General features: G+C 38.2%; 1 protein-coding gene and 1 long non-coding RNA gene across 3 annotated transcripts; both read left to right on the top strand.

Annotated features, from left to right (window-relative positions):
- Window positions 1-5,512: 5,512 nt before the first annotated feature.
- si:dkey-11f4.14 (carcinoembryonic antigen-related cell adhesion molecule 20) lies at window positions 5,513-8,921 on the top strand. 2 transcript variants are annotated; one of them, XM_056465256.1, is made up of 4 exons: window positions 5,513-5,797; window positions 6,586-6,877; window positions 8,054-8,152; window positions 8,678-8,921. In XM_056465256.1, the coding sequence occupies exons 2-4, from the start codon at window positions 6,604-6,606 to the stop codon at window positions 8,755-8,757; spliced, it is 453 nt and encodes a 150-aa protein (XP_056321231.1). In that variant the 5' UTR covers window positions 5,513-5,797; window positions 6,586-6,603; the 3' UTR covers window positions 8,758-8,921. The 2 variants fall into 2 exon arrangements, with proteins under 2 accessions (XP_056321231.1, XP_056321230.1); XM_056465255.1 differs by having other exon boundaries at window positions 6,626-6,877; window positions 8,678-8,899.
- A 1,195-nt stretch (window positions 8,922-10,116) lies between these two features.
- LOC130234847 (uncharacterized) lies at window positions 10,117-13,793 on the top strand. Its single transcript, XR_008838338.1, has 3 exons — window positions 10,117-10,369; window positions 11,602-11,730; window positions 13,041-13,793. It is a non-coding gene; the product is annotated as an uncharacterized LOC130234847 (long non-coding RNA).
- Window positions 13,794-14,587: the final 794 nt, after the last annotated feature.

Here is a 14,587-nt window from a genome sequence, read left to right as displayed (position 1 = left end):
AACCTCCAATATATCAAAGAGGCCAAGAGACTATGTCCACGTCAAGCCAGATGGTCACTTTTCTTCTCACGTTTTGATTTCTCCATTTCCTATCGTCCAGGACCCAAGAATCTAAGAGCAGACGCTCTCTCTCGTTTACACGAGCATCACGATCATGAAGAACTCCCAACGAAGATTCTTCCCGAACACATCTCCATTTGTCCGATCACCTGGAACGCTCCTCCAGTCGTTGCCACTCCGGAAGCCCCTGCTCCGCCGGGATGCCCTCCTCATCGGCAGTTCATACCACCTGAACACCGGGTAGATCTGATCCACTCCTTACATACCTCGCTAGGCACTGGACATCCAGGGATCAACAATACTCTCTCGCTAGTATCCCAACGATTCTGGTGGCCAAACATGGCAAGGGATGTGAGGCAATATGTTCAGGGCTGTAAGGACTGTGCCCAATCCAAGAGCCCACGTCATCTACCCGCTGGAAAGCTCCATCCCTTGCCGATTCCGAACCGTCCCTGGTCACACCTAGGAGTGGACTTTATCACTGACCTCCCCTCGTCAGAAGGTAATACCTGTATTCTAGTCATCGTAGATAGATTCTCAAAGTTTGTCAAACTAATCCCTCTGAAAGGTCTTCCCACAGCCTTTGAAACAGCCGACAATATCTTTAATCAAGTCTTCAGGTCATTTGGTATTCCAGAAGATATTGTGTCGGACAGAGGTCCACAGTTCATCTCACGTCTATGGAAAGCCTTCTTCAAGCTCCTAGGTGTGGCCGTCAGCCTCTCTTCTGGATATCATCCCCAAACCAACGGGCAGACAGAGAGGAAGATTCAGGAGGTGGGACGGTTCCTGAGGACCTTCTGCAGTGGTCACCAGAGCTCCTGGAGCCAGTATTTGGGCTGGGCAGAATATGCCCAAAATTCACTGCGGCAACCCTCCACCGGACTCACGCCATTCCAGTGCGTCCTGGGCTTCCAACCACCGCTCTTTCCCTGGGATGGCGAACCATCTGATGTCCCCGCAGTGGATCACTGGTTCCGGGAGAGCGAGAGAGTCTGGGACGAGGCTCATCAACATCTGCAGAGGGCAGTCCGTCGAAGCAAGGTAACCGCCGATAGAAGAAGGTCTGAAGAACCCAGATACACACCCGGACAAAAGGTGTGGCTATCCACCCGGGACATACGCATGCGACTGCCCTCTCGCAAGTTAAGTCCCCGATTTGTTGGTCCCTTCACCATCGTGGAACAGGTTAACCCCGTCACCTACAAACTACAATTACCCTCTCACTACCGTATTCACCCTACATTCCACGTATCACTCCTGAAACCCTATCACGATCCTGTTCTTCCCTCCACAGAGCCTGACCACGAAGAGGAACCCCCTCCTCCACTGCTCCTAGAAGAAGGAGCCGTCTACGCAGTGAAGGAGATCTTGCGTTCCCGACGTCGTGGTGGCCAGTTGGAGTACCTGGTGGACTGGGAAGGGTACGGCCCCGAAGAAAGGACATGGGTTCCCAGAGCTGATATTCTCGATCCTAGTCTCATGGTGGAGTTTCATGAGAGCCACCCTGAGTTCCCAGCGCCTAGAGGCAGAGGGAGACCACCACGGCGTCGGAGGTGTCGGCCCTCAGGAGCGGGCCCTGGGGAGGGGGGTACTGTCACGGATTGGTCAGGCTCTCACGATCCCCACTCACGAAGATCACCATCACCTGACTTCTAATGAGCACACAGCTGCATCACATTCACGAGCACCAGATAAAAGCACAGCACTCCAGTCGCTCATTGTCCGGGCTCGTCTCGACGAAAGCGGACAACTGAGCGACCACTCAGCGTAGTCATCCTCAGCTAAAACAAACGCTTTCCTTACCTCTGTCTCCTGTCCGCATCATAACATTGTGTCTCAGCCATTAATGCAAAGCTGATTTATTCAGATGATATATCAAACTCAATTTACACAAATGGTCACTTCAGCCTATTTTGTAATGTAATGAAATACTATTTCTATGGGACGGAAACTCAAAATGTTCTTGATATTTATACATGAGTGGTTTCTCTGCAATAAAAACAACATTAACATTCACATTTAGGAATTATTGTAGTTTAAAAATTGATTTATAGCTTTCCACTCCCCATCATGTGTCATTGTCTCTAATGAAGGACTTTCTTCTTGTTGTTGGTTTCATTTTTTTGTATTGTAACTTTCAATGTCAGCGTATATTGATATATTTTCAGAACTCTGTGTGTAGACATTTGGACATGCTGAATGTGTATATATTTATGCAGTTTTTAAGATTATTAAATGTGATCACTTGTGCTGTGTGTTCTGGTTATATTGTGATGAAGCCATCAGTCACTTTCACAGTCATTTTCTTCTGTTTCAGCCAGGTTCAGAAAATAAGGCTTATTAAATGAACTTGAGGCACATAATATAAAAATCTCCTTTAAAGTATAGGAGTTAATGTGCACCTGTCAGAAAACATCAGCAGGCACAGTGTCGTGATAGAAATAGTTTTGACACTCTATTAAACTTGCATTAAAACAGCCTGCTCTTATCAGGTCTTAAAAATGGGGCAGAATTTAAACAATCCCACTGAAATAACTCAGATTCACATATATTTGCTGATTATTGCTGCTGAAGATGTTCAATTATTGTCATGTTTTGGGCTGTACTAACTGGTGGGAGTGGGGGGAAAACATTTAGTGTACTATAGTGCCAAAAATGAAAACAAATCAAGCAGAAGAGAGAAAATAAACAGCAAAAATAAAAGAGTCCAAATACCTGAACATTGTGAAATCAAGAAGCATTTTCAAAATGAGTTTCTCCATAAAACAAGTCAAATAATCTGCCAATGGGGTAAAATAATCTTTTGATTTGAAACAACATTATTCTGCTTCTACCATTGACACATTAATTTACTTGTTTTAAGGAAAAACTCAATTTTGACATTATTTCTGAAAACAGTTTTCAGATATTTGGAGTAGAAAAAAGACAAAAACAAAGTCATGCCACCAAATCCTGATGTAAAACTGCAAACCCTCTATACTGTACTTTGCAAACCGTTCCAAATACACACCTATTTGAGCGTGTGGTCGATGTACAGGCTGATCTTTATCTGCAGCACTGTAGGAAACTTCCTCTATATTTGTTTACCAGGCATGCAAATACATTTGCAATCCAACCTTGGTCCTGCAATAATGTTCTTGTTTTTCTGCGTCTTTCATCAGCAAATTGGCTCTTCAAGCCATTTCTCTTTATATGACAACACAAATGAATATAACCTGGTTGTTTATCAGTTATTAAATGAGTAATTGTGCACTATTTTAAAAGGTTGTTATATATATCATCCATGACACTAGTCTCCACTTGGTTAACTGAATTCAGCTGAAGAAATGTAAGATACTTTAAGGGTGAGTAAAATTAAAAGTAATAACTGAATTAATAAAAGAAAAACTCCACAATGGTGTTATCAAGACTTTCAGAACAAGGAAAACAATAGTGTGAGACTGAAAACAGCAGCAGAGGAGAGAATAATGACAGATTTACTGTCCTGCTCATCAACTCCTACATATATATAGAAAGTAATACATAATAGTCTTCTGAAAAGGGTCCATGTGGTGATTCTACAGTTGCTATGGTAACAACTACAGCAATTAATTTGTTGTGGTGATTCTATAGTTGCTATGGTAACACAGCAATTACAATAATTAATTTGTTTTGGTGATTGTACGGTTGCTATGGTAACAAGAACTACTGTAATTGATCTGTTGTGGTGATTCTACAGTTGCTATGGTAACAACAACTACAGTAACTGATCTGTTGTGGTGATTCTACAGTTGCTATGGTAACAACAACTACAGTAATCCATCTGTTGTGGTGATTCTGTAGTTGCTATGGTAACACAGGAACAGTAAAAAGCAAGTGAGCCAATACTGTAGCTTCCTCCAACTATAGGCTAAATTATACTACAATACACCACAGTTTACGGTAGTAAAAACCAAAGTATACTACAGTATTATAATTAGCTCACTACAGTTAATACTACAGTATGTTGGAGCATTCATTAACAATGAGTTATAAATACTATAATATATAGTGTGTAACACACTTTACTCTAGTATAGTTCACCAACACGAGTATTTACTATAAATGACTATAGTATTGTGTAATGTAGGACAGCAGGGCTTGTTCTGTGTGGGTTTCACCTGTAATTATAGATGGGTGGAGCTGTAGAGAAACATCAACAGATCAGCCTTTAACATTACCTGTCCTGTCAGAGGAGCAGGGGAACAGACAGTAATGGAGTAAACCTCGTCCAGGAGGCCCGTCTTCATATAGCACACCTAATCATGATGTATTTACAGTAAACTATCACATATTACCGCCTAAACTGCAGGAAACACACGTCAACAGCTGGACGAACCGGTTCAGCTGAAACTGAGGAGAGAGAGAGGAAGTGAAAGTCTGAAAATGAGAAGACTCTGCGGAGTGTTGAATCTGTTCATCTGTTTGATTTTATCAGAATTCAGTAAGTCTTGTTTATTATCGCACACTATCACATAACACTGCTGTAATGATCAGGCTATTGTTGAAGGATGCATCATTGAAGACTTTTCAGTAAGCAGTTCGAGGTGCTGTTGGAACCCAGTGCTTCCTTTTATATGCTGATGAAAGATATACTAATAGAAAAACTGGCATACTAATAAAAGACAAATATCACAGCAGAACTTGCTGAAACTGATGCTAAAATCATCAAAGCAGACCTATTCTGACCCACTCTATAAGCTGTAAATGCGTCTCTGCTGTCTCGAGAGTGTGTGTGTGTGTGTTTGAGCTGAGAATAGCACACAGATACTGTTCTCCAGCTCTCTGATACTGACCCTTTCAGGCTTTGATCCTGAGTGTGGGGTTTTGGTGACTGTCGCTTTAAATGCAAATGAGGTTGTGCTATTTGCAGAAAAGGGCGGAGCTACAAATGGACAGCTGTAAAACAGCAGTGTGTGTGTTGTGAGTGCTGGTCAGGTGTGCTTGAGTGTGTGCTTGATGCTTCTGTCAGTCTATGTCGCTCCTGTCTCTGTTCATCTAAAACTCCACATCTATAATCCTCTTAGTCTATGCTGACATTATCTTCAGCAGCTCAAACACTCTAATGGCTAATGGACAGACGGCTGCTTCTCACTCAGGGCTGCTGTTTATGCTAATGAGATGGAGACTAGTGGGCGGGGCTTTCCCCCTCTGATGACACGTACAAAGGGAGAATGTCAATCAAAGTGTTTCTGCAGACTGTTTTGATCAAGTCTGATTAATTAATGTAGACCATTAGAGTCTGCTGGAGATACTCACACACACTACTGGGGTTAAACCATGCATAAATCATTTTTGCATAATAGGTGCCCTTTAATTAATTAAACTGTTGGTACGTTTAGATGATTTCCAATGCTGTCAAACTTGTTTTATCTGCTATTATTATTTTTCCTGATGTAATATTTTCTCTTCTATCATTAATCAGATGCTGTTACATCTACCTTTTACATTGAGAGTGGGAAGACTGTGACTTTAAACGTGACTATACAAGGAAACCCTGAAGAAATCTTGTGGAAATACAATGGAAACAAGTTAGCAGAGCGTGATTTGATTGGTTTTGAAGATTACGGTCAGTTCAAGGGACGATCGAGGATTAATATGACCTCTGGTCAGCTCACTGTTCGTAACGTGACCCGCCGTGACAGCGGCTCTTATGAGTCTGAAATACAGATCAGCGGAAAGCTGCAAATGTCTAAACATGAAGTCAGAGTCATTGGTGAGTGACTTTATGCTAATGTGAATGAAATAACACAGCTGTCCTGTTGCTTAAAGATACAATATAATTCTGGCCACCAGAGGGCACGTATTCACAACAAACAAATGCATAAGCGATCACGAAACCGGTCATTAGTGTACGTGTTTTGGAAATTGAGATTTACACATCACCTGAAAGCTAAATAACAGGTTTTGCATTGATTAATAGTCTGTTAGGATTGGACAATATTCAGCTGAGGTGCAACTATTACATTAAAATTAATTTACATATAAATTTACATATAATTTACATATAAAATTACATGAAAATTAATTATACATTAAAAATGTGCAATCTGAGGGTTAAAAAAAATCGAAATACTGAGAAAATCAGCTTTAAAGGTCTCATGAAGTGCTTTGAAATGTGCATTTTTTAATTCAATGTTTGACAATCTCAACTGAAACATGGAGAAAGGGCAGAGCAAACTTTGGATGTTTATAACAGATTTAAATCTTCTAAATGTCTATTTTGTCACTGTTTACTTGCATATAGATTCCCTTAAGTCTAACATACTGATACTTGCATCTAAAACCTTCATTTAAGTTCACAGGATATTTGAAGCTGTCGAGATTGAGTTCTGAGCAATGCACATCCTAACTAAAAATGCATTGTGTGTGTGTGTGTATATATATGCAGTAGGAAATTTACTAAATGTCTTCATACACCATGATCTTCACCTATTATTGTAATGATTCTTGGCATCTCTATTTTTGAATTCTTCACCATAACGTGAGGTTTTTGTGGTGCAGGGTCACAAATGAGCACAAATGAGATGTGTGTTTCCATCAGACGCAGTGCAGAAGCCCAGTGTGAGCTGTAAAGTGAACAAAACAACAGAATCTACAACCCTGCAGTGTTCAGTGCCGGACCCGCAGTCTGTGACCTACAGATGGACCACGGCACATTCAGATTCAGATCAACACTTGGGTCCGCAGCTCCAGATCAGCAGAGACCAGGAGCCGGACTCGGTTTATACCTGCACCGTGAGCAATCCTGTCAGCCGGAAAAACACCAGCGTGACCCTGAGAGCCTGCGGCACAGGTTTACACACACACTACAGTATAGCACAAGTGCTGATCATGGAGATTTCTTAACCTGTCATTGAGTCTATTTATATTTGTGTGTGCATTATATATATATATATCAGATTTATATTAATTTCAGTACTACTATTGACTATTAATATGCAGATGTCCATATGATTTATGTACAATAGAGTTTGGGGGGGGGTGATTGTCACAGACGAATATGAAGAGGGTTGGGGGGTCATGGAAGAAAGCGAAGAGCGGGGCGGGGGTGCGTGTGAAGAGGGGGATTGGTAAAATGAGGTGCCGGATCAGATTTCAGAGGTGCCAGATCTGGATCCGGCTTGTCCCAGCACAAGTTAAGCCCTGCATGTCATGTAAATGGTGTCCAAACCTGTACTGGAAACATTAAACACTGAGTAAAGCCCATCTGCTCATGTGCATCATCTTCATGGCTCACACTGTTAATCTGCTGTGACGTCGCAGAAATAGAAACTCAAATTTTAGTGGCAGATGGTTGGGACAAAAAACTAGTTAACACCTCATCACATGTAGTCAGGGCACAATGTAAGGCCCTGTCCACATAAACACGGGTATTTTCAAAAGCGCCACTGTTTAATGTGGTTTAGCTGTTCAAAAAACACAATTTCAGGAGACTGAAACCAAAACGTTCTGAAAACTCAAGCGAGGGTGAAGTGTTTCCAAAATACAGCGTGGTCCTGTGGTCACTATAACTGGAGCATGCATGCTCATTTCTGATTGGCTAATTTGCACATTTGCAAGAAAAACATATCGCTGATTTCACTTTGTTTAACGCGGGATGGTAATCCACCTCTGTCATGGACTTGTATGCAATTTGCTTACGAAAATACTTAATTCTCCGTTTGGTGTGAACCCTGCCAGCAGTGTCATTATCAGCCCCTGTTGCTTTGGCGTGTGCTTAACATGCATCACAGTGCGGTTTTACATTTAAACTAAGAAACTAAAGTGGGGAAGACGGTTTATGAAATACTCATGTACACGTGGACATGACCCTGGATAATAGTGATTATTTCTTCATTTCATGTGTAACATGGTCATTATGCCTTAAATAAATTCCCTATAAATCTGTTCAATTAGTTTCACCTAATAAATGTCCTCAGATTGTGTTTTGATTGTGTGTTCTGATTATTGCTTTGTTCTTCTATAATAGATAAGTCTGCTCTGAAGACCATTCTCATTGGAATTTTAGTCAGCACTGCTGTGATTGTATTGATCGCTGTGATTATCTGCCTTCTACAAAGGAGGACAGGTGAGATATAAACTGTTGAACTCTGAAATTATTAAGTGATCTTTTACAGAGCAAACACGCTTCACATATTTCTGTACAAAATACTGTGGTCAATATTATTAGCCCCCATATATATATATTTTCTCTATTGTCTCCAGAATAAACCACTGTTATACAATGACTTGCCTAATTACCCTAACTTTACCCTAATTACCCTAGTGAAGCCTTTAAATGTCAGTTTAAGCTGAATACTAGTGTCTTGAAGAATATCTAGTCTAATATTATGAGCTGTCATCATGACAAAGAGAAAATAAATCAGTTATTAGAGATGAGTTATTAACACTGTTATGATTAGAAATGTGCTGACAACACTTGGAAAATGCTTGAAAATTAATGAATTTCACTGCAAAAAAAAAGATATTTAAATATGATATAGCGTGTATTTGAACAGTTTTCATCAGTAGATTTGAGGAGATCTGGAGTGAGTTTTCTCCTTTGATCTGAATGTTTATTCATGATCTAAATGTCATGTCATGTGTTGTTTAGGTCTCAGATATGAAGCAAGAAAAATACGAATACGGAGGACCCACAAAACAAGCAAGTCTAAAAAGATGTTTTATTGTTGAATGTGAGAGTTGTCTGCTCTTTAATATGGCCGTTCTGTTCATTATCTCTGCTTCTGTTTACTTCTCATAGTAACAGCATTCTGTGCTGCTTCACAAAGTGCACATAAATCTGCTCTGGCAACGTTATTTATTAATTTAATTATTTATTTTACACCCACAAATAAAATACAAGTACTTTTCCAATTACTCACACTCAGGCGGTTGAACCCAAAACAAGATATTCTGAAGAATGTAAAAGAAATACTATGGAAGTCAGTGGTGTTTTTTTCCAGCATTCTTCAAAATATCTTCTTTTGTGTTTAACAGAATTAAGAATCTCACACAGGTTTGAAACAAATCAGAAAATGATGACAGAATTGACCATTTTGGGTGAATTGTCACTTTAAGGCAGGGGTGTCCAAACTCGGTCCTGGAGGGCCGCTGTCCTGCAGAGTTTATCTCCAACCCTAATCAAACACACCTGAACCAGATAATCAAGGTCTTGCTGGATATACAAGAAACTTCCTGCAGGTGTGTTGAAGCAAGTTGGAGCTAAAATCAGCAGGACACCGGCTCTCCAGGACTGACTTTAGACAACCCTGCTTTAAGGGAATACATTATTAATTAAAATAAATCGAATAAAAAATTATTAAAATAATTCAATAACAATAATAAATGATAAATATAAATAAAACTAAAAATTCATAAAAATTAATTTAACAAACACATGAAGTGATTAATAATTCTGCATCTTAAATCTTATACTATCTGTCTTTAAAGGAATTAGAAAACATAAAGCATTTCTGAATAATTATTTCCAATGCGTTATTCCTGGATTCTCTACTACTTCAGGTTCGAGAATTCAAAATTAATTTGATTAAATAATGTTTTCCACAATAGATTTGATCTGTAACAACGCTTTTATGAAGACATGTTTGGACTTTAATACATTATCATGCAAACACATGAGGACATTCAATCTTTCATCTCTGAAAATAAAGTCTGAACTGTGACAGAGGAGTGATCAAGGTTATTTTAGTGAAAGAAACTTAAATTAAGTCAAACTATCAGCCAAAAAAACCCAAATAAAACTCAAATTCATAGTAAATGATAAACTAAAAGTTTAATAACATTAAGTAAAACTAAAGTAGCAGCAGTTAAAGTGAATTTAGAAAAAGTCTAAACAAATGTGTTCAGAAAACAAAAAGCTCAACTAAAATGTTGATTAATTACAATTACAGGAAAGAAAATACTATTGAAATTAAGCTTATTCAAAATGCAAACATAACTGGAAATGGATTGGTCTTAAGGATGTTTTTCTGCTGTATAACTGACTGAATTGGGATGCAGCACAAGACTTGAGCTCATTTGTCTAAAATTGTATTTTATAATGGTTTCTAAACTGACAATTATTTGCATGTATTAACAACAAATGTTCTCAATTAATGTAGATTTACGTGCACAATTTCCACAGCTAACAAACAACATGATGACCGTGCAGAACAAGCCTTCGTTAACTTAAAGAAAAAAGAAAAACAGTTCACAAATGCTGCTGCTGATGATGAGGATGATGAAGAAGAAGATGAACATGATGAAAGATCTAATGAACACAGAACAAATCATGACAAATCAGGTAAAGAACGTAGTTTTGTCATTTAAAGAGTGTGCGAGTGATAGACGGGTCTAAAATTCACAAGCAAAGTGCTTATTACACACACTGGGATGCACAGCTGCACATAAACCTCTTTAAATATAAGAAATTAAAGGATTCAAATGTAATATATAGTTATTAGTGTCTATGTAATGTAAATAAAATAATGTATTTTGGTGTATCCGGCTGGTTCTGTAGATGATCTTTGACAGATCTACAGCACTTACTCATTAGAGAAGTGTTTAGTTTTATAAAGTCAGTCATGTACGTAGTGAATCCATAATGACGTAATGCAACTCACACATTGTTTTGATGCATGTTACACCCCAAAACACGTCCACAACTCATTTAAGAATGAGCACAACCCTTTAGACCATGCGCCTGATGCACAGACCCCTTCTTAAAATGACAAAAGTGGATTCAGACATGCCATAATGCCCTGCACTGTAGATTATTCAGATAGAGCCCAATGTGTTGCCATAGTCAAGTAAATCCTTAATAATAATAATAATAATAGCACTGCCACATTCAAATAAAGTGTTTACAATGCAGGCCAAGTGAAGATCTGCACCCTAAAAAGAGGCTCAGTAAAGTTTATACTATTAATGAATTACAACTCTGAGTTTAATTATTGAGAATCAATCATAACAATTCTAGAAATGCATCTATAAAAGACACGAACCTTACAGACTGAAAAATATCTGTAAATCAGCAGTTCTCCATATTTAGTTTGATGCTTTTATCTTTCTCCCATTCATTTCTCTACATGATTTATACGTATTAATTAGTCAGTGCTTCCAGTGTTGGGGTTTAGTGTTGATTTGAAGTATTGTCTTAAAGAAAATGCTTTTTTTTATAAACATTGAAAAATATATATAAATTGCTCAAATTGTATTTATAGATCATATATTTGCATCAGTGTAGTTTTGGTCATTTTTGTGAATTTTTTAATGTGTTTAAAAATATGTTTTTGCACCAAAAGGAAAATTAAGGTCATAACTTACTGAAAACTGATGGTTTTCTTTAAGGCAGATGGCTGAAAACAGACATTATAGGATAGTGTGTGGTTTGAGTAATTTAACATCCCTTGACTGAGTAAATTGAGAGGAAATGTTCATTTTTGTGTGCCCTGTGTCTCTTTAACTGTAAAAGTAATGCTTTATAATATGACTTTAAAACATTTCTCCATCAGTGTTAATCTCTTCCTCCCACAGAACCCCTTTCTCCAGTGACAGACACTCAGGAGAGAAAAACAGACGAGCCGGAAAACACTGATGCTGAAAATCCCAATGAAAGTCATTTAGCAGACACTTCTGAAACCACTGAGGGAGCGACTGAAGCAGGTAAAGCACATTTATTAACCCTGCTGTGGTCTTGTAATTCTGTGGACACCATTACGTCCTTCGGGTCAAAAAGACCCATCTTCACTAGAGCAGATCAGTGTCATATCACTCCTCAAATCTAGCTGATCTTCATCTCTCACACACACACTCTCAGTGAATGTTTGGGTGTTCCCTCATCAGTGTGCAGTATTACAGCAGTGTTCACTCAGTGGACAACACTCATCTCTCACTACAGTAAAGCGGGTGTTTCATCATGATTAAAGTATGCGCAGAAGTGGAAAAGATTAGCAAGACAGTATTTAGAAATGTTGATTAAGATTATTATTGTGTGTGTGTGTGTGTGTGTGTGTGTGTGTGTGTGTGTGTGTGTGTGTGTGTGTGTGGTGTAATAAATGGTTTTATAGCTGGGGGGTCAAAATTGACCTGAAAACACAAATGTTTTACCCTAAACGTGTTCAGCCTTCATGAAAATATGAAAACAATTCATTTTTTCTAACATTAGCGTTCACAAACAAGTCAAAATGTCAAGATTAAAAAATGTCAACATTGTGTAGTTTTAGTAGTTTCATTTTTGACCCATAAATGTCAACAGGAGGGATAAAAGACTTTGACTGGACTGATGGATACTCAATATAGTCAATAAAGGACTCAAGTGTGTAAAAACACACCATGTAGAACGTTCACACACAACTGAACTACAAATACTGAGATCTGACATTTACTGTACTGATGTTGTCACTGTGCTCAGGTCTGTATTTTCTTTGGAAATTAATATAGTTTCTCATTTCTTTTAAAATAAAACTATTTTACAGTCGGTAAGAAAAAAAACTCACTGCAACCCATTAAAATGGCCATTTTTAATCCCAACACCGCCATCTAACTATAAAGATGAAGAAATGTTTATTTATAGGCTTTCAGGCTGTCAAAAAGGCTCCAAATATTAAATTAATAATTTTAGACTGTTTTAAGTTTGGCATATGAAGCAGATACCCTGTTTTCTGTATTATAGTCTGCTATAATTGAGTCAATCGTGCATATGTTATTGTATGTTTGGATGCATGTTGTACTGTTGTGTGTGTGTGTGTATATGTAATTACGTAATAAGTGACTGTAGTGGAATTGCCTATTTTGAACCTGAGGTATTTTATTTTAAATTAAAGCTCAAGAGGTAATGTTGAGCATGTTCAACTATAGTATTGAAATCCTAAAACAACAGCTGAAAAACACTGAAGCACGGTCAGATTTAGAAGTCTCACAGTTTTCACCTGGACACTGAAAGAAATGCCTAACGTTATAATGTTGTGTTGCAGGAGGAGATGCAGAGGATGTGGACACTAATGCAGATGATGGAGACTGACAGCACTACAGCACAAATGACTTGAACACCTCAATATAATCTCTCAGAGAGACAGAAATCAGTGTGGGATGGGAACTGAGGGCCAGATTTACTAAATGGGGTCGGTGACACTTTACAATAAGATTGTGTTAATGTATTTACTAACATCAATAAACATTTACAGTATTACATTACAGTAATTAATGAAATTAGTTCAATCATGTGTGCATTAACACTCAATTTATTTATTTTTTAGTTCAAACTCATTTAAAATGAGCTGAAACAATTCTTGAGATTTCATTGGGACACCTTAATATATGTTCAATCCACATACATTTAAGTTAACTTAATTAGTGTTGGGACAACATGAATGAATTGTGGAACCCTGCATTTTTTATAGTGTACTAATGTTAACATGCATGAATCTGGATGTTAATAGTGCATTAGTAGATGTTGAGCTGTGATTAATAAACGCTGCACTATCGTTCATTATTAGTCCATGGTAGTGAATGCATTAACTAATGAAACCTTATAGTGAAGTGTGACCATGGGGTTAGTAAATCTGGTGGATTAGGGTGAAGATACATTTGTATGTGCTCAGAAAACAAACATATTGAACTATATTGAAAGCACACACAAAAAAAAGGGTGCTCAACCAAACAAGCATACAAACTGTAAGCTTTGGTGTTACTGCCTTTCTGTACATTATTAAAGCTTGCCTAATTCATGAAGTAGTCATTTAATAAGGAACTATTGTACATAGTTTTGTTTGATTTAAGCCTACTTAAATAGCTTCATAAATTGATGATTATCAGCTTCTTTTGTAGTCAAGGTAGCAGTTGGGTTTAGGTATTAGAGATGTAGAGTAAGACCCTGCACCAAGTACTAATAAAGAGAGAATATATTAAAGTAGTTTAGGTATTTCAAGGTGAAGCCATTCAGGTGCTCCACCAGTATGATGTAATCAGTGACGTTAGTGAGACGGGCATAACAAACGAACAAACCAGAACGCAGCCAGTAAGGTCAGGTGCAAAAATGACTGTTCATGAGACTCCAGCACCAATTCTAAACTGCACATTTATAGATGCAGACAGTACATTTTGTTTTTGTTTGCAGTGCTGCAAGGGGTAAATCTGACCTCAAGCATTCCAACTAGACTGCAAACAGCATTTACACAAGCCATTCCTCAGATCAGTCAGCTGCAGGGTTCATCAGCAGCCTGTGTTGCATGAAAAACTAACTGAAAGGGTCAAATAAAACTCCCCTTACTTTCCATGAAGCACGGTTGCTTGGTTTTAGACTTGTGCAAAGGTTAATGTGAAAGATGGGAACATTAGCAGAATAAACAGAGCAAACCTTAAGTCCAGCAATAAAAAAAAACATTTTAAAAAAAGTTAGTCTTAAGCATATCTATAAGCCAGTGTGCTCCAAAACAGAGACAAGTGCCCATTTAGAAGAGATAAAAGTCTGCAGTTAGTCACTTCTGTCTAAATGGATCAGGGATTTAGCATAGCCTCATAC

Source organism: Danio aesculapii, chromosome 9 (genome assembly GCF_903798145.1).
Source record: "Danio aesculapii chromosome 9, fDanAes4.1, whole genome shotgun sequence".
Lineage (NCBI taxonomy): Eukaryota > Metazoa > Chordata > Actinopteri > Cypriniformes > Danionidae > Danio > Danio aesculapii.
This window is presented reverse-complemented; position numbering and strand designations above follow the sequence as displayed.

What these genes read in the sequence shown, in the direction of transcription:
- si:dkey-11f4.14 (XM_056465255.1), top strand. Translation starts at nt 5,680, where the DNA reads ATGACCTCTGGTCAGCTCACTGTTCGTAACGTGACCCGCCGTGACAGC. An exon ending in ACATGAAGTCAGAGTCATTG is followed by an intron (nt 5,798 to 6,625) that starts GTGAGTGACTTT and finishes TGTTTCCATCAG; the next exon opens with ACGCAGTGCAGAAGCCCAGT. An exon ending in CCTTCTACAAAGGAGGACAG is followed by an intron (nt 8,153 to 8,677) that starts GTGAGATATAAA and finishes TGTGTTGTTTAG; the next exon opens with GTCTCAGATATGAAGCAAGA.